The sequence below is a fragment of the Macaca mulatta genome, chromosome 15 (assembly GCF_049350105.2).
Source record: "Macaca mulatta isolate MMU2019108-1 chromosome 15, T2T-MMU8v2.0, whole genome shotgun sequence".
NCBI classification, from domain to species: domain Eukaryota; kingdom Metazoa; phylum Chordata; class Mammalia; order Primates; family Cercopithecidae; genus Macaca; species Macaca mulatta.
Window position 1 is genome coordinate 66,232,072 of NC_133420.1, and position 19,252 is coordinate 66,251,323.

Genomic DNA, 19,252 nt, shown 5'->3' on the forward strand with positions numbered 1-19,252 from the left:
CCGTCACTGATTCTAGTGGCTAAGAGTAGAAATGTGAAAATTTAGCCATGTGTGCTGATGCAGCTGTAGTAATTTGTAAGCTTTGAAGTTCTGAGGAGTCGGGAGAAGGGAAAGTAACATTTATTGAACATCTATTAGTGCCAAGCACTGCAATAAGTATGTATATGTATTATCTCACTTACATCTGAAAGGAAGGCATAAGTATCCCCACTCCTTAGAGAAGGAAATTGGAGCTGGCTACATTTAAAGTAGTCCTGACACCAGAGAGTTATTGCTAGGAGTACATGGCTGGCTGAGTGCCCAGATGGCCCATAGGGGCAGTGGGCCCTCCACAGCCCAAGGTCTGGTTCTAGCTGGAGAGAGAAGGATGTACTCCTAATCAGCACTGCAGCTCCAGAAAATCTGTCAGGGCTCCAAAACTGATTAGAGGGGCAGCTGACTCAGTAATAAAACTCCCAGGAGACTTACTTACATGCTGGAATGCAAAATTGCTGCTTTACTGGGAAGATTAGAACTGTTGTTGAGTAGCTTAGAATTCTCTGGCTGAAGGCAGCACTACAAGGGAAGCTACAGGATAAGCTAACAGCTGGTGAGTCAGCAGTCAGAGCAGGGAAGTGAATTTAACATTAGATAGGTCAGGCTGTCTGGTTGATGAATTCATCCCCACAATACTGTATACCTGCCTTAGGGACCTTTGTCTGGACTAGGGGTTGGGTTCCCCCCTCCTTTGTACAGCCCTGGAAGGACATATCCAGCTCCATCTGCCATCTCTCCCCTACTTACTTCCTTCTTTCTTCCTTTCCATCCAGCCATCAAGCTTCCTTTCATGGCCAGTAATCATCATTGGGGTCTACTCATGGACTCTCTTGCCTTATGTATTTGTTTTATTTTGTCCTTATTCCCACTTCTATTTCCCAGGTGTATCATAGGCAACTATTCTAATGTATTTATAGTTTGTGTATCTGTTTTTCCTCTTGCCAAAATGGAAGCCACTGCTTTATATATAGATGTCTTCTTTAAAAAATTTTTTTTTTCGATTAAGCTACAATAAAATTGACCTTTTGGCATATCGTCTGTAAATTTTAACACATATATATTTTTGTGTATCCACCACCACAATCAGGATACAGAACAGTTCCATCACCCCAAAAGAATCCCTCATGTAGTCACATTCTCCTCCCACCCTTAATCCCAGGCAACCACTGATCTAATCTTCATTACTATTGTTTTGTCTTTTTGAAGATGTCACATAAATGGAGTCACACAGTATATATACATTTTTAAAACACATGTAAATGGCATTTTATAGCTCATTTTGATTGTATGTTTTTCATCCAGTTCTGTTTTTTTTTTTTTTAAAGTTTGACGTAACTTCAGACTTACAGAAAAGTTGTTAGACTAATACAAAGAGTTCCTGGATATCCTCTGGAGTCCCTAAATGTTAACATTTTGCTATATTTACTTTTTCCTTCTCTCTCTCTGTGTGTGTGTGTGTGTGTGTGTGTATATGTATCTACCTGTAGATAGGTAGATATTAATATGATTTTAGATAGATATATATAGATCTCTCATATATATATCCTTTTACCCTTAAATATTCAGTATATATTTCCTAACAAGATAATTTAAAAATATATATATATAAACATAGTGTAATAAACAATCAGGAAATCAACATTGAAACATTTCTACTACAGGCCTTAGGAAGACTTTGTCAGGTGCCCCAATAATAACCTTTATTGTAGAAGAAAACCATGTGTTGTATTCAGTTGTCATGTCTCTTAGTGTCTTGTAATCTGGAGTAATTCCCAAGTCCTTTGGATCTCATGACAGGGATATTGTTGAAGAGTACAGGCCAGTTATTTTGTAGAAGGTCTCTCAGTTTAGATCTGTCTGATGTTTCCTTATGATCAGATTCAGGTTATTCACTTTTGACAGGAACACCACTGAAATGATGCTGAGTTCTTCTCGCTGTAACCAGATCTAGAGTCACACACTGTCAGTTTGTTCCTTATTGGCAGTGTGAACGTTGAGCATTTCATTATAGTGGCATTTGCCATTACTCCGTTATAGTTACTATTTTACCATTTTAAATTAAAACTATCTGGCCTGGCCTAGTGGCTCATGTCTGTAATCCCAGCACTTTAGGAGGCTGAAGTGGGTGAATTGCTTGAGGTCAGAAGTTCGAAACCATCCTGGCCAATATAACATGGTGAAACGCCATCTCTATAAAAAATACAAAAAATCAGCATGGCGTGGTGGTGCACTACTCAGGAGGCTGAGGCACAAGATTTGCTTGAGCCTGGGAGGCGGAGATTGCAGTGAGCTGAGATGGTGCCACTGCACTCTAGCCTGGGTGACAGAGTGAGACTCTGTCTCAAAAAAAAAAAAAAGTAAATAAATAAATAAAAAACTTTAAAAAGTATCTTATGGGCATATACTTTGAGATTATATAAATATCCTGTTATTCCTCAAACTTTCATCCACTTTAAAAACAAATTCTTCACGCCTGTAATCCCAGCACTTTGGGAAGCCGAGGCGGGCGGATCACAAGGTCAGGAGATCGAGACCACGGTGAAACCCCGTCTCTACTAAAAATACGAAAAATTAGCCGGGCGCGGTTGTGGGCGCCTGTAGTCCCAGCTACTCGGGAGGCTGAGGCAGGAGAATGGCGTGAACCCGGGAGGCGGAGCTTGCAGTGAGCCGAGATCGCGCCACTGCACTCCAGCCTGGGCTGGGCGACAGAGCGAGACTCCGTCTCAAAAAAAAAAAAAAAAAAAAAAAAAAACAAATTCTTTTTCTTACCGTTCATTGTTTTCTTGATATCCACTGGGTTTTAGCATCTACAAATGATTCTTGCTTGAATCAGTTATTATGGTAGTTGATGGTTTTCTGATTCCATTATTCCTTCTATGTTTGTTAATTGGCATTCTTCTGTAAGGAAGAGCTTACCCTTCTCCCCTATTAATTAATTCATATATTAATGCAGACCTATGGATTCTTCATTAAATCATAATCCTTTACTATCATTATGTATTCTGATGTTCAGACTATCCCAGATTTAGCCAATAAGGTCCCCTTCAGGGGGACGGTCCTTGGGATTCCTCTTTAGAGGTTCCTGGTTCCTGTTTTCTTTTGACATACACTATTATTCTTTGAGCATTTTTTTTTTTTTTTTTTTTTTTACTTTCAGGCACAGCAAGAAGTTCCACGGTCCTCTTGTTCTTTCCCCAACTCAGTCCTAGAGTCAGTCGCTTCTCCAATGAGCTCTAGTTCCTTTTAGTAGAGAATTATAATTAGAAAACAAGAACTGGGTGCCAAGTGTGCACCTTTGTTTTTAAGGTCCATCCACGTTGCCGTGTATATGTCCAGCATGTTGATTCTAACTGCTGAATAATACCTCATGATTGTCATCCATCCCAGTGTTTCTTTTTCCCTTCTGTAATGAGGGACTCCTGGACTGCCTCCAGCATTACTTTCACAAATATTGCTGTGAGGAACATCCTTAGACATTTCCTTTGTGGGCAACCTGTGAGCATGTTTATGTTGATTCAGGGGTGCCAGACACAGCTCCAGAATGGCTGCCCCAGTTTACATTTCCACCAGCAGAGCATAACAGGCTCTGTGTCTCCGTGAATAATCAGCATTAACCAGCTTCCTATTTTTTGCCAAACTAATAGATGTGCTAGGATAACTCTTTGTTTTAACTTGCTTTTCTCTGATTACTAATGAACTGGAGCATTTCTTCGTATGCTTGATGGTCTTTGGGATCCCGCTTAGGTAAATTCCTTATTCATTATAATCCTTTGCCTGTTTTTCCCTGGAGTTCCTATATTTTTCTTGAAGATATGCAGGAATTCCTTATACATCCTGGATATTAATCCCTTCCTGGTCTCAGACATTGCAGATATCTTCTGAATCTGTTATTTACTTATTTATTTACTATTCTTTTAAAGAGTTGGGGTTTTGTTCCGTCACCCAGACTGGAGTGCTGTGGTGTGATCATGACTCATTGTGGCTTCACAATCCTGGGCTTAAGTGATCCTCCCACCTCAGCCTCCTGAGTAGTTGGGACTACAGGTGTGCACCACCAGACTTGGCTAATTTTATTTTATTTTTTAGAGATGGGAGTCTTAATATGTTGCTTAGGTCAATCTTAAACTCCTGGCCTCAAGCAATCTTTCCACCTCAGCCTCCTGCATCTATTATATATATGTTCACTTTGCTCATGCTGTATTTTGTTGGAACATAAAACTATTTTCCCCATTGTTTTGTGCAATCTCTCACCAGTACTCTTCTTTTTCTGTAACTATGTTAATGCCCCTTGTTCTTCCATATGTTAGGTATGCTGGTATAGTTGAACTCTGCTGACCCTCCTCAGCAAACAGTCTCTTTTTATGACACCTTATCCTCTACTGAATTCTCTCTATTAAGAATGACTTGGCCAGGCATGGGGGCTCATGCCTGTAATCGCAGCATTTTGGGAGGCCAAGGTGGGCAGATCATCTGAGGTCAGGAGTTCAAGACCAGCCTGGCCAACATGGTAAAACCCCGTCTTTATGAAAATACAAAAATTAGCTGGGCATGATGGCGGGTGCCTGTAATCCCAGCTACTTGGGAGGCTGAGGCGGGAGAATCGCTTGAACCTGAAAGGAAGGTTGCAGTGAGCTGGGATGGCACTATTGCACTCCAGACTGGGTGACAGACTCCATCTTAGGGGAAAAAAAAAAGAATGACTTGTCTTCCTCTTAGAGTATGAGGTCTACATACAAATATTATTCTTATATTTATTCAGCAAATGTATGTCATAGGCCTATTGTGTGTTAGGAACTATGCTGTCACCAACGAAGTTTAGAGAGGTTATAAAACTTGCCTGTAGCTTTTTAGAGGTGGAGGAGTGATTCGAAACCTAGCCTGTGATTCCTTCCTACTGTGTTGCCTTCCCTTGAAAATTGCATTTGGGGGCCACATGCGGGGGCTGTCGCCTGTAATCCCAGCACTTTGGGAGGCTGAGGCGGGTGGATCACCTGAGGTCAGGAGTTCAAGACCAGCCTGGCCAACATGGTGAAACCCCATCTTTACTAAAAATACAAAAATTAGCTGGATGTGGTGGCATGCACCTATGTTCCCAGCTACTCAGTAGGCTGAGGCAAGAGAATCGCTTGAACCCAGGAGGTAGAGGTTGCAGTGAGCTGAGATTACACCACTGCACTCCAGTCTGAGCTACAGAGCGAGACTCTGTCTCAAAAAAGAAAAAATTGCATTTAGTTCCTGTAGACTGTGTGTCAAATGTCTAAATCTCTTCTAACAAATGGCCTAAGGAGGTGCAAAGCAAAGCATCCTCACCAGCATCCTGAGTTGGCAGTGAGGCGTGGGACCCTGGAGGGAGTAGTGGTAAGTGTGACTCTGGAGTTCTCCAGTGGCAGCCCCTGGGCTACTTGTCAGTGACTGGCTCCAGGTGGAGAGGAGAGCCCAGAGGAGGCAGGTGGCTGCCCCAGCCTGGAGGTGAAAGTCTTAAAATAAAATGCCAGATGCCTATACTATACTATTCTAATCCTTTCTGAGAAGCTGAAATTACCCCTTCTGGAAGTGCTGTAGTTCTAAAAGGACAGATACACAGCAAGATCTTCCTGGGGCTAATATGGGGTTTGCAGGCAAGTAGGCCTCAGAGCCTTTTCCTGGTAGTGATATCTGTGGGCAGGCACAGTTTCCACAGTTTCCAGAAATTCCAGCGGAAGTAGTGAGAAGGAGGAATCTGCCTTTGGGTGAGGACCAAAGAAAGCAGAAATTCCTCTTGGGACTTTTTCCTCTGGAGACCAAACACTTAGGAGCCTGTTTACTGGACTTTAAAAGCTTGTGACCCCCAGTCACTCTTTCTTGACCCCGAGGCTTTGCAATCTGTGGCTTCCCCACTGGACAGAAGTGGAACTGTCATGCTGCCTGTTCTGGGGTCTCCCAGAGGTTTTCCCATGCCCTCTCCTTGCTTCTAATGCCCTACAGACTTGGGGATCTGTGACCACATATGGTACAGAAGTAATGCTTGAGAATGGTTTAGATCAGTGATGTCAAATAAGATTCACTTTTATGTCACCTTCATCAGTTGGAGGCCTCCCAGGTGCCTAAATTGGGAAAGATGCTGAGACAGAATCCCCATGGGTACAGTGCAGGGACAGTAAAGCCACATGTGCTGTGATTTGCTGTCCACTGTGTGGGTGCATCCAGGAATATCAGAACCCTGGAAGATTATTCAAGGGGAAGTTAGGACAGCTTTTTTGCCAATCCAAGAGTGTTCTTGAGGAAGTCTGTCTTCCTCTCTGGCCTTCAGTTTCTTTCCTGTGAAACCATGGGGCCAACACATAATTCCCAAGGCTCCTTTGGCCTGGTCTGCCAGGATTCTCTAGGGTCTGGTTCGAGGTGGATTCTGGCCCTTCGAGGTGGCAGAATCTGATCATGGCCCTGTTTCCTTAGATTTAGGCCTTGATACCCTTGGTGACAGCATCCTGGGCTGAGTGACCACCTGAGGTTTTTCTGGTGATTTTGTGACCCATGTAAGACTTTGAGCTTTAGGGTTATTCTCTCAAGGAAATAGTGACATTTGGTGAAGAACCTGTTTGCTGTGGCTATGTGAGGCTTAGCCAAAAAAAATGCAACATTTTTATTAGGAGGTTAGGCCATCCATTGCCACAAAGTGTCAGATTCTAGGCCTAGAGCCTGGAGAAAACTTATTTTAAAATTGATGAGGTGCTGGAGGGTTTGGGGGGTGGTGGCTGTAGCTCATGAATCAGGTGCTAAACCTGGAAACAAAAGGCCTCATGTGGCAGACTGTTTCTGAGCACAGATGAATGGATGAGCAACTGGCACCACTTTGCCCAGTTGGTCCAGCTTTCCACTTGGCCACCTAGGCTTGCTGTGAAGACCTCGTCTGGCAGAAATGACAGTGTTTTTGCCCCACCTTGATCTTAACTGTAATTTAGGACTAAAATCTTAGATTCTAAAACATCAAAGGCAAGATGGCTCCCAGCTCTGTGAGCTCAGCTTCTCATCTCTTAGTTGAACAGGTGCAGTGTAGCTCAACACACGATTGCTGCTCTTGCTGCCAGGAACTGTCCCAGCATAGAAAGGAATGGGACACAACCCCTGCCCTCATGATGTCTAAGGGAGGAAGCAGGCAGGTCAACTGGTACCTCATCACTGCAGGGCTGCAGCCAAGGTTTGTGAAGGATTTTGCAGGCATATGGAATGGGGACTGATTGGTCCCAAGAGGGGACTGGGGAAAGCTTTGAAGAGGGGATGACATTTGGTTTGAACTTCAAAAAATTGTTGCTTTACCTCTTTCCCAAAGTTTTTGAGGTGGCTTATAAGAACACATACCATAAAAAGGACCAATATAAACTTAAAGTCAGAAAAAGAGAAAATCGGCTGGGCAAGGTGGCTCACGCCTGTAATCCCAGCACTTTGGGAGGCTAAGGTGGATGGATCATGAGGTCAGGAGATCAAGACCATCCTGGCCAACATGGTGAAACCCTGGCTCTGGTAAAAATACAAAAAATTAGCCAGGTGTGGTGGCATGTGCCTGTAGTCTCACCTACTCGGGAGGCTGAGGCAGGAGAATCGCTTGAAACGTGGGAGGCAGAGGTTGCAGTGAGCCGAGATCGCACCACTGTGCTCCAGCCTGGGTGACAGAGTGAGACTCCTCCTCAAAAATAAATAAATAAAGAGAAAATGGAACTTAGAAAATTAACAGGAAGAGTGAAAAGACAGATGTTTAGCCAGGCACGGTGGCTCATGCCTGTAATCCCAACACTTTGGGAGACCAAGACAGGAAAATCTCTTGAGACCAGGAGCTTGAGACTTGCCTGGCAACATCTCAAGTGAGACCTTATCTCTACAAAAAATTTAAAAATTAGCTGAGCTGTGTGGCTCGTGCCTGTGATCCAGCTACTCAGGAGGCCGAGACCACAGCCCAGGAGATCGCTTGGGCCCAGCAGTTTGAGGCTGCAATGAGCTGGTACTACTGCAATCCAGCCTGGGTTACTGAGCAAGACCCAGTTTCAAAAAAAAAAAGATACTCAAACCATGGGTCCCAACATAGTTACTGTATTTGACCATTTGCAAAAGCTGAAAGCAAAACATGTTACACATTGTCAGAGAGGAAAATACACAGTAGTTCCTGAGTGTAAATTGTTTTTCTTGACCTCATTCTTAAATAGCTTCATGGGGGTGGGAAGGAAGTGGTAGTTAATAAGTGAACCTGTAAACCAGTGTTTCTCAAAATGTAGTCCAGGGAATTGCATCAAAATTACAGTTACCTAGAGTGCTTCTTAAAGTGCAGATTCCTGGGCCCCTGCCCCCAGGCTTATCAAATCAATCTGGTGAGTAGGACCCAAGAATCTGCAAATTCACATACTTCTGCAGATGATTCTTCCTGCACTCCACAGTGTGAAAGCCCCTGCAATAGACGGGAACCTACCACCATTTGAAAGCAAGCTTGAGTGCTTGGCCTTTGAAGGTTGAGTGGGGCTTTAATGAGGGAGAGAGCAAGGCATGAGAAATGGCAGTTCCACTGAGGTCAGTCAGTGGGTCATTGCTGACGAGGTCACTTTTAAGTCATGTTTTAGAAGAACTACCAAGTGTGGCAGTTCAGGCGTGTGGCAGGACTGTTCCTGAGCACAGATGAATGGATGAGCAGCTGGCCCCACTGTGCCCAGTTGGTCCAGCTTCCCACTTGGCCACCTATGCTCTGCTGTGTGGACCTTGTCTGGCAGTCTCCTTTAATTTTTTTTTATTTATTATTATTTTTTTCTTTTTGAGACGGAGTCTTGCTTTGTTGCCCAGGCTGGAGTGCAGAGGTGTGATCTCAGCTCACTGCAGCCTCCACCTCCCAGGTTCCAGCGATTCTCCTGCCTCAGCCTCCTAGGTAGCTGGGATTACAGGCAAGTGCCACCACACCCGGCTAACTTTTGTATTTTTAATAGAGACTTGGTTTCACCATATTGGCCAGGCTGGTCTCGAACTCCTGACCTCAGGTGATCTGCCCACCTCAGCCTCCCAAAATGCTGGGATTACAGGTGTGAGCCACTGCACCTGGACTATTTTTTTTGCAGCAAATTCTTTGTTTTTCTCTCTGTTCCCAAATGCAGGGTATTGAGACCACAGATGTGTTCTGTTTCCTGTTGAAAAAGCGTTTCTCACTTAGCTGGGTGTGGTGGCACGTGCTGTAGTCCCACGGGAGGCTGAGGTGAGAGGATTGCTTGAGCCCAGGAGTTCGATAATCGTGCCGTTGCACTCCGGTCTGGGTGACAGAGCGAGACACTGTCTCTTAAAAAAAAAAAAAAAAAGGGTTTCTTTCCCTGGGACCTAATAGTGGCTTGGATGGTGAGTTGGTGGAAAGAACAGTGGGTGTTGGGGGTGTTGAACTTGTGTTTGTGTGTAGTGTACCCAAGAGATATCATGTCAGCATTAAGAATAAACTAATTCTGTTTTCTAGTCACTGAATTGTATGTTTTGACATCCTTATTTTGGAAGATACTTCCTTATTAGGAATGGGACTAAGGAGGGGGTCACCTTTCCCATCTGTGGGTCATATTTTAAAATATTTATTGTTCAAGTTTAAAGATATAACCTAATGTATAAAGAAAAATACCACAAACATCTGATTTAAGAAACAGATCAGCCGAGCACGGTGGCTCGTGCCTGTAATCCCAGCCCTGTGGGAGGCCAAGGCAGGCAGATCATGAGGTCAAGAGATCGAGACCATCCTGGCCAACATGGTGAAACCCCGTCTCTACTAAAAATACAAAAATTAACTGGGTGTGGTGGTGCATGCCTGTAGTCCCAGCTACTCGGGAGGCTGTGGCAGGAGAATCGCTTGAACCCAGGAGGCAGAGGTTGCAGTGAGCCGAGATTGCGCCACCGCATTCTAGCCTGGCGACAGAGCGAGACTCTGTCTCAAAAAGAAGAAAAAAAAAGAAATCATTTCCTGCACCTTCGAAACCTTCATGAGTTAGATTTTGAAACTCAGTGAAAAATGCTTCACATGAGAATCGAGAGTCCCTTCTGGTGACTCTCCATCCCCTGCTCTTCTGTCAAGTTTTCTTGTAGGTTTATGGAAACCTTTGTTACTTGTGCTGGTGGCAGAGAAGCGGAGAGGATAGCTGCGCGTCACCCACACAACTAGGATTTGTTGGTGTACTCCCGTGTGCATGGCAGCCAAGTGGACACAGCTCTGTGATGAATCCTCCCAAGAGGACTGAGGGGCCCTGATGGAGGCTGCTTCTTTGCAAAGCTTTCCTTGACTCTCTTCCCTGACCCCTGGTTGATTCCCCTTCTTCTGTGCTAGTTTTAGTTTGTTGTTTGTTACCTGTCACACTCACCCAGTACTGTTGGCTTTGCTGGTCTCCTTGACTGCTAGGGGCAAAGACCTTTTTTTGTTGTTGTTGAGACACAGTCTTGCTCTGTCGCCCAGGCTGGAGTGCAATAGTGTGATTTCGGCTCACTGCAGCTGTCACCTCCCAGGTTCAAGAGATTCTCCTGCCTCAGCCTCCCAAGTAGCTGAGATTACAGCTACACCACACCCCGTTAATTTTTGTATTTTTAGTAGAGATGGGGTTCAGTAGAGATGGGATTTCACCATGTTGGCCAGGCTGATCTCCAACCCCTGATCTCAAGGTGACCTGCCTGTCTCGGCCTCCTAAAATGCTGGGATTACAAACGTGAGCCACCACACCCAGCCTCAAAGACCTCTTCTTTACTTGCTCACCCGGCCGCCTGCCCGCTCCCCCACCCCCGGCCCCGCATGCCCTGTATCACCTGGTATGTGATACATACTAACTGGTACATGTTTGAATATGAATGAATGTGGTGCTGTGAATGCTTAGGGGATGTGGGTGAAGTGCTTAAGAACGAACCTTGAGTGGTCTGGGAAGGCTTCCTAGGGGAGGTGATGTTTGAGCTAAGGCCAGGCAGCTGTTAGATTTGGTGATATTGAAGCCCTTGGAGACTTAGAGAGCTTGCACTCTTCCCGGAATGACGGGTGAGCCACGTACAGTAAATGGTGCTTCTCATTTCTAGCCCAAGGGACCTCAAGGGGCACCGTGATTTCACGAGAATGCTGCAAGCAAATCTTTTCTCAAGCTGGGGAATTTGGTGGTAATGCCTGGCTCAGCTTGCGGTGCGCACCTGACCTTTGGAAGATTGGTACAGAGAGAAGCGGCCCACCCACATGAGCCTGTGGAGCAGCACTGGTGGGGGAGCTGGCTTGTGAAGAGGGACTGTGCAGTGTACTGTCAGGTCTGAGACCCAGGAGGAAATTCCAACATCCCAGCTCTCAGAACCACAGAGCTCTAGGCACTGCCTAGTTCCACGTGTTCCCAAATGTTTCCTGAATACTTGAATTTCCTGTCCAGGAAATTTTCAAAAGAAACTTAGAGTCCTGACCCCATGGCTGCCAAGGAAGGATTTTTTTAAAATTAAATTTAAAAAATCAGTCCAGTATGAAAATCTACCATGATGATTTCATAAGAGAAAGGACATTTTAATATTCAAAGAGTAAGAAGCACTTAATCTTGGAAGAAAGGGCATTCCTATACATTGATTACCTTTAGTTTAATGAAAAAACACCTTCATGGTCTTTACTTTTATGATTTCATTCCTGGGCTAGTGAAACATTGTCACAATAAAGCATCAGGCCAATGCTTCTTTCCACCTACTGGCCAATCAGTTGACAAGCAGTGACTAGATGTTTCAGCCTGTTTTGCTGAGGCTAAAGGATTGAACTAGTGCTTCAGCCAGCATGAAAACCAGTCAGGAGTCTGTGCTGGTGTTGGCTTAGATTAGCAGGGCCTTTGATGGAGGGGCATATTTGTGTTTGGGTTTGCTGTGCCAGGCAGGGGAGCAGTGGAATTGGTCTGAGTTGAGCTCACACATTGAAGTTATTGAGCGACTTACATGCAAGGCCATGACCTGGACTCCCAGCCGAGAGGCCCACGTGGCGGGGCTTGAGCTGGGGGAGCCGAGGACAGCTTACATCTGCTCATCTGCTTACGTAACCCTGCCTCCCAGCTTCCAGAGCCAAGAAAACACACAAGCCAGCCCAGCGGGGCCGAGAGCCTGTGGTAGCACACGCCATGCGCCACACAGCAAGGGCGCCTTGGCTCATCCTGAGGACTGTCATGAAGTCTTCAGCCCTCTGCCTCCTCCCAGAGCCTCTCCTTGCGACCCCAGGCAGTGGCTCTGAAACCTGGTCGCAGGTCTGCATGATTCTGAACAAAGGTAGTCATTGCCCTCCTGGAGTCTCAGCTCTCTGGAGTTTCTCACTGGGACAGAGCCAGGTGTGTAGCAGAGCATGGCCCCTGCAGTGTGGCAGGAGGTGTGCAGGGCACTCAGAAGGCCTCCTGGCCGGCACTCGACCCAATTAGTCATTCAATTCCAGGTCTGGGGCTGCTGTCTGTTGTCTCAGAGGTGTAAGCTGCAAGATCCTTAGAATTGTGGAGGCTTCAGAGAGAGAAGGTGGAGAAAAACTTACCAGATTGGGCAAGAAGGGCAGAATTGGGAGTCAAGGTGTCTCAATGTGTTGGAAGCACGATGGGGGTTGTGCAAGAGGCACAGCGAGTTCAGAAGGGAGCAGGAGAGCGAGAAGAGGCTGTTCAGTGATAAAGCTCTGCACAGAGCCATTGGAGGAGTAAGCTCCTTGACCATCCTTAAACCAGGGTAATTTTCATTTAGGTTCTGCCACACACTCAGCAGGGAGCTCCTGGAAGGCAGGATTTGTCTTGTTCATCCTCCCTCCCTACCTCAACCCAGTCCTCCTTGGACTGGCACACAGTAGGTACCCAGAAAGTATCAATTGAAACAAATTGAAAGTGGTCTTGACACATATCACTGGGCAAATTTGTATTTAACTGACATTTCAGAGTAAAGACTCTCTGGCTTGGTACTCGATCAGCTTCTGTGGATTGTCAGCATGCTGTGGACACCCCCGGCATGGGAGTGAGTGGGTGTGTGTGTGTATGTGAGGGTGAGAGAGTGTTAGTGTGTGTGTTGGGGTTGGGGAGAGAGGAGGAAAAATAGAAGATGGACCACCAGGGTAGCAGCTTCTGCCCTGGGGAGATGGTGGTGTCAGTTGCTGAGGGAATCCTGAGGAGAAGCAGGTCTGGCTGTAGGTGGCGATGGTGATGGGGTTGCATGAGAGTCCATTTGGGGCAGGTTGAGTTTAAGGTGCCCATGGCATATGGCTAGCCATGTTCTGTTGGCTGTGAGGTCAGGAGAGAGACATGAGATGGAAACAGAGGTTTGGGAACTGTCATGTGCTTAAACTAAATACCTGGGTGTAGGGAGAGTGAGAAGAGAAGGGGGCAAAGATGGACATCCAAGAAAGAGGCTGAGAAAGCCTGGGAATTGAGGTAAGAGGAAGCATAGGTAAATATGATGCTTGGTGATCAAGGCTTCTTTCTACCTCTCCTATGCGGGACACTTACGTCTCCTGTCTGCCTGGACATTCATGCTGAGGGCAGGGAAGGTGAGAGCAAGGATTTGTCTAAAGGTCTCGCTTTGGATCCCTGCACTCCTCCTGGTTTACCAAGTGTCACTGGGCACGTCAGGGCGTTCTGAGACCTTAGAGATCATCCAATCCAATCCCTGCAGTTTACAAATGAGGAAACCAGTACCCTGAGAGTGGCTGTACTCTCCACTCTCAGGATACCTAAGATCATCTGGAAAGTCACTGGTGGAGCTGGACCAGGGCCCAGGCATCTCTTCTCTGTCTGGGGCTCTTGACTTCAGGACCACCTTTCTGAAACGCATGATGGGGCAACACCAGGACACTTTCCAGCCTGCAGGTGTCTGTCCCGCGGAAGCGAGGCAGGCCACGTGTGAATTCCTGTTTCCTGGGTGGGTTTCAGAAGATACAAGCAAGTCGGCAGGGTGACAGCCCAGGTGCTTCTTGGGTTCCCCAAAATGGGGTTATGTTTAGCAGCATCCTCAGAACCAAAGGTGGGGTGGGGGCTGTAGATGTTGTGGGGGCCCTCTGAAGTGAAAAGAGCCCTGTGACAGATCTTTTCTTGTTTTTCACAAGTTCACTGTGCAGCAGGGCCCCCCAGCTTTGCCCAGGGTTGGGTGTTGGGCATCCCAGGCCTGGCCGACCTTGTGGGGAAGGGTGTGAATGGTGGGAATCCCCGAAGGCCCTCTTTGCCTGAAAGCTCTAAAGCTTGACATCAGAAATGCCCATCACATGGCCCATCAGAGCCCTACTACCCAGCTTGCCCAGTGAGAATCATCTGGACTCCTTGTTAGGTAGCCATTTAGGTCTTTCCCAAAATCCACAGACTCTCTAAGGGAAGGGCCCGAGATTCTGTATTTGTACTAACTTCCTCAAGCAATTCTGGTGATAGGTTTGGGAAAAACCTGTCCAGGGTGATCGCTGGCTAAGTCCTGGTCTTCTCTGAAGAGCACAATGCCTGCTCACTTCAGGGCACCCTGGGAGGTGGGAGCTGGCTCAGCAGGCAGTCTTACAAGGGACTGAGCTTCAAGGCCCCTGTCCCTCCAGGAGGTAGGTGCATGGCCAGAGAGAGGGAGCAGGGCTTCATAGAGGGAGCCCTGAGGATCTTATTCCCTGCCCCAGAGGGTCTGCTGCCTGAGCTCTGTGATAGCACAGAGAGTAAAAGGACCAAGCCTGGTTGAGGCCTCTCAATGCAAAAGTTTGCTGGTTAGAGGAGAGGGGGAAGAGCATTTCTGGCAAAGAGAAAAGTGTGGATAGGCATGGCTTAAGGGATGGGGAGGGAGACAGACAGAGCTGACATTGAAGGGCCTGTTGCTCAGCTGTGGGCCTTGGCCTTCCCTTGTGCAGGGTCACACAGCCTTAGAGCCATTGGAGATTTTAGTGGGAAAGTTTAACATGGTCAGGGCTGTATCTCAGAAGAAAACGGACTAATGGGAACAGGTCCTGTGATGGTGGACCTGGGTCAGCTGTGGAGGGAGGGAAGATGTGAGTGGTGTACTGGGGAAGGGGATGGAAGAGGCAGCTATCTGGTGAGAGGAACCAGGCCCACAGCTGTTTTTCTCAGCCTGTTCAATTCAGAAGGGTGAGTGATTCCGGGAGTAGGGGGTGCTCGGAGAGCCACACATTATTGATAAACAGGGCAGGCTGAGGCCTGCTCACTGGCCCTGGGCGGGTTTCAGGTTTTGATCTGTGCTTCTGGTTGGTATTGCTACCTGTTCCCTGGGTTCCTTCCTTTGTTCTTGTGGCTCATTTGCTTCACAGGTGAAGCCGGTTACACTAGAGTAACAGTTCCCAAAGTATGTTCCCTGGAAAAATGGTTCTGGGAAATGGTGGGTTAAATATAACGGAGGGGTTTTTTTTGACTGCATAACTTCTCAGAGCCTTTGGTGTGTGTCGTGACTTTGCAGAAGCAGGATTTAAAATGCAGCGTTCCCATTCTTATTTGACCACAGGACGTGTTTTTCCACTAAGCATCTTGCTGGGTCTAATGTTTTCTGGAACTCGTTTTGAGGAGGTCTAGTCTGCAGAGAGTGTGGGGAGCCTGGGTTCAAGTGTTGGCTCTTGACTCTCAGCAAAGCTTTGGTTCCCTGTGTTGCCTGGACTGTACCATGCGTACCACATACCTTGTATGTGACCTTTTCCTTGTCCCTCTTCCCACCTGCCATTACCTCACAATCCGCAATTTGCACTTCATCCAATTTTCTTCTGAGGGAAGCACTCTCATACTAACTTACTTCCCTCATCTGCATCCATGTTCTTCTAGGCCAGAAACTTGGGAGTCAGCCCTCCCTCTTTGTTACTTCTTCTTCCTCTTTGTTGCTTTATCCCCTCTGTTACTAAGCATTCTTCTGTGTTCTTTCCAGCTATTTCTTTTATTTTCCCTCAGTCTCCTCTGGGGTCTGTTTGCCTCCATCCCTCCCAGAGCTTGGTTCACCTTCCATCGAGTCCCTTCCTGAGACATGGTCACTCATGCCACTCCTGCTACCTTCCACTTTGGAGCTAACTCCCTCCACGCTGATGTCTCCAACGTACATGTGTGCACACACACACACACATCCTTCCCCATTCTTAGGCTAGAATCAGAGAGATGATGTCAGTCATTTGTTCAAGGCCACGCAGCTGGGAGGTGGCAGAGCTAAGTCTCAATCTCAGGGGTTTTGAGAAACTGCCTTCTCATCCATGATCACTGATTTCTACAACAGCCTATCAGGAACTCTGGGTAGAAATTATTTCCATTTTACAGTGGAGTCGGAGCGGGGAGGGTTCTGGGCAGGCGAGTGCTTCACAGATTGACCAACCATCTAGGTTTGCCCCACACTGAAGGGGATTTCTGGGAATGGTTGGTCACCTAGTGCTGGATGTGGTGCCTGATGCTGGGCAAGAGGGCCCTCTCCGTGGCCACGTTGCCTCCCAGGAGGAGACTTTTCCTCTGCAGCTGCAGCCTGGCCGTCTGATGCAGCCTGTGGAGCAGTGGCAAGTCCTGTGGCCTGCTAACTTCTCCCTTCCTCCACCTCTCTAGTGGGCCCCATGCTGATTGAGTTTAACATGCCTGTGGACCTGGAGCTCGTGGCGAAGCAGAACCCAAATGTGAAGATGGGTGGCCGCTACACCCCCAGGGACTGCGTCTCTCCTCACAAGGTGGCCATCATCATTCCATTCCGCAACCGGCAGGAGCACCTCAAGTACTGGCTGTATTACTTGCACCCCATCCTGCAGCGCCAGCAGCTGGACTACGGCATCTATGTTATCAACCAGGTGAGGCCTGGGAAGGTGGAATGAGAGAGGGTGTGTGTGCGTGCATCTGCGTATCAGATGTGTGTGTAATGAGGGCAGGGGAAGGGGAGTGATTTCACAGACACCTGGCACTTACAGCAAGGAGCCAGCCCCCCAACCACCACCAGTGCAGATGAGCTAAACGCCAGACAGTGTGCTTGCCTATTGCTGTCAACTCTGTTAGCCACGGGAAATGCTGGAGTTTTTCATTGTTCTGTTTTTGTTTTCTGGAAGTAGCCTTCTAGCAAAATTGGGAAAAAAGACAACCCTAATTATTCCAAAGTAAACACTGATTATTCCCTGGGTTTGTGTAGTTGTGTATTTTCCTTTTAAAAATAAAACCATCATTTAGATATCAGACTTTTAGGTAACTTCAAAGTTTATCCAGTCAGTCAGACTGTGTCTCCTGGGGCACCTGGAGACAGTGCCCTTGGTTCAGCCCCTGGTGAAATATCTGGAGAAGTCTGATTCGTGGGCCATCTGAGAGTCATGTGGACTGGGCCGAGTCTGAGAAAAAGTTTCTCACTGCTCATCTGATCCATATGTGTTGGACTTTAGCCCTGCTTAGGAAAGTAATGCTAAGGATAGGTCAGCTTTCATCACCATGGCATGGAGGATCAGATTGATCTAAGAGGCATCTTTATTGAAGTAAATTTTTCAATGTATTTGAGGAGCATTATTTTCCCAAGAGTATAACTTTGATATTTCAAGATTATCCCTAAAATTCATGTCTTTAGACTGTAACCTCCTAGGTGCAATGACACATCTAACTTATCTAGGCACCCAATTTCATTGAAATTCATTTGAAGAGTCTGAGTACGCCCATTTCTACAAAGCCCAATGTCCATTTCATTTTGAGATAAACTCTGCTTTACGTAGGAGGATTGTTGGCAGTTTACTGCTTCCATCAAAGTCAAGGGACTCTGTGCACCTTCCCTGGGACCCCAGGGGAAGCCCTTGAGGACTGCTGTGGCACTGTGCTGCATCACTCACTGCAGGGAGATTCTGAAGAAGTGTAAGGTCTTGGTCCTGCCCTGTCCCGAAGCCTCCAACCCACTTCTGGCAAGTGGGACCCTCCCAGGGAATGATTTGTTAACAGTCCCAAATAGCCTGTAATTGGATGGTGGCTGCCAAATGCTTTGGAAGCTCAGAGGAAGGAGAGAGAGCAATGGCTTGGAAGGACCAGGATATAAACTAGGTTCTAAAGTCTGCAGGGAGATGGGCTTCTCAGCTAGGACCAGTGAGCAGGGACCTCAAGGCAGAAAGGAACCTTGCATGTTCCTGGAAATCGAGATGCCCGCTGAGGTAGGAAAGCACCAGAAGCTCTGAGGCCAGGTGTCACAGCTAAGCCTGTGAGGCAGGAGAGAGCAGAACAAGCCCTGTTATAAGGAAACTGAAGCAGGACAGCAGGTGGTGGGCAAACCCCTCGAGGCTGTTTGAATTATTTGACCAAGTGAGGTACAGACCGGGGGCCTATGAACACCTGCAAGCAAGTCAGCCACGCAGTTATGGGTCACCTTGAAAGAATATTGGAGAATGCAAGAGAGAATAGGTAAATGTCCTGCAAAGTGCAGGTCACTGTAACCCAACAAGTATTCATTTAAGAAAAGCCCTGTGATTGAGAAACATTTGTCTGATGCCAGTGAGCACGTACCAGTGACGGCAAGATTCAGGAGCCTATTATTAAAGCAGTGGCAGCGAGCACCTGGAAGAGGTGGCCACCATCACCAGGAGACAGCAGGGATGACTAATAACAAGCCATGCCAGCTGCATCTTGTTTCTCTCTCTTGACAGTTGCTATGCCAGTAGATGAGGGATGTATTGTGGATACAATGCTGTCATATCTTATCCAGCAGGGCATCTGACAGCATCCCACAAATCTGCCTGAGTAGAAGGCAGACAGCTGTGGTCTGGGTGCCATATAGGTAGGTTAAAATATATGTTTGGGCCTAGGCGCAGTGGCTCATGCCTGTAATCCCAGCAATTTGGGAGGCCAAGGCCGGCGGATCACTTGAAGTCAGGAGTTTGAGACCAGCCTGGCCAACATGGCGAAACCCCTTCTCTACTAAAAATACAAAAATTAGCTGGACATAGTGGTGGGCGGCTGTAATCTCAACTACTTGGGAGGCTGAGGCAGGAGAATCTCTTGAACCCAGGAGGCAGAGGTTGCAGTGTACCAAGATCATGCCACTGCACTCCAGCCTGGGCAACAGAGTGAGACTGACTGTTTCAAAAAAAAAAAAAATATATATATATATATATATATATAAAAAATACATACTTGGGTAAAGAGGGTAAAAGAGAGTTAGTGATGATGCTGAATTTTTGAACTGAGGTAGCTGTCTTCAGTGAAGACTGGAGCGTGGGATGCTACATCTAGATATGTTACAGTTTAGGTGAATGTGAGACTTCCCTATTTTGAAATCAAAACAAATATTGGACCAGTAAAATCTGGCCACCAGCTTAAATTCCTGTGATACAATT

General features: G+C 46.8%; 1 protein-coding gene across 7 annotated transcripts in view; it reads left to right on the plus strand.

The window, feature by feature from the left end:
- B4GALT1 (beta-1,4-galactosyltransferase 1) overlaps positions 1 to 19,252 on the plus strand; it is a 66,068-nt gene that overhangs the window by 16,623 nt on the left and 30,193 nt on the right. For 6 of the 7 annotated variants that reach the window (XR_013404600.1, XR_013404599.1, XR_013404601.1 and 3 more), the window contains 1 exon segment: positions 16,515 to 16,750. Coding sequence is in view for 3 of the 7 variants with exons in the window: in XM_077965152.1 (XP_077821278.1) it covers positions 16,515 to 16,750 (236 nt within the window). In the remaining 4 variants the exon portion in view is untranslated. 7 annotated transcript variants of the gene reach the window in all.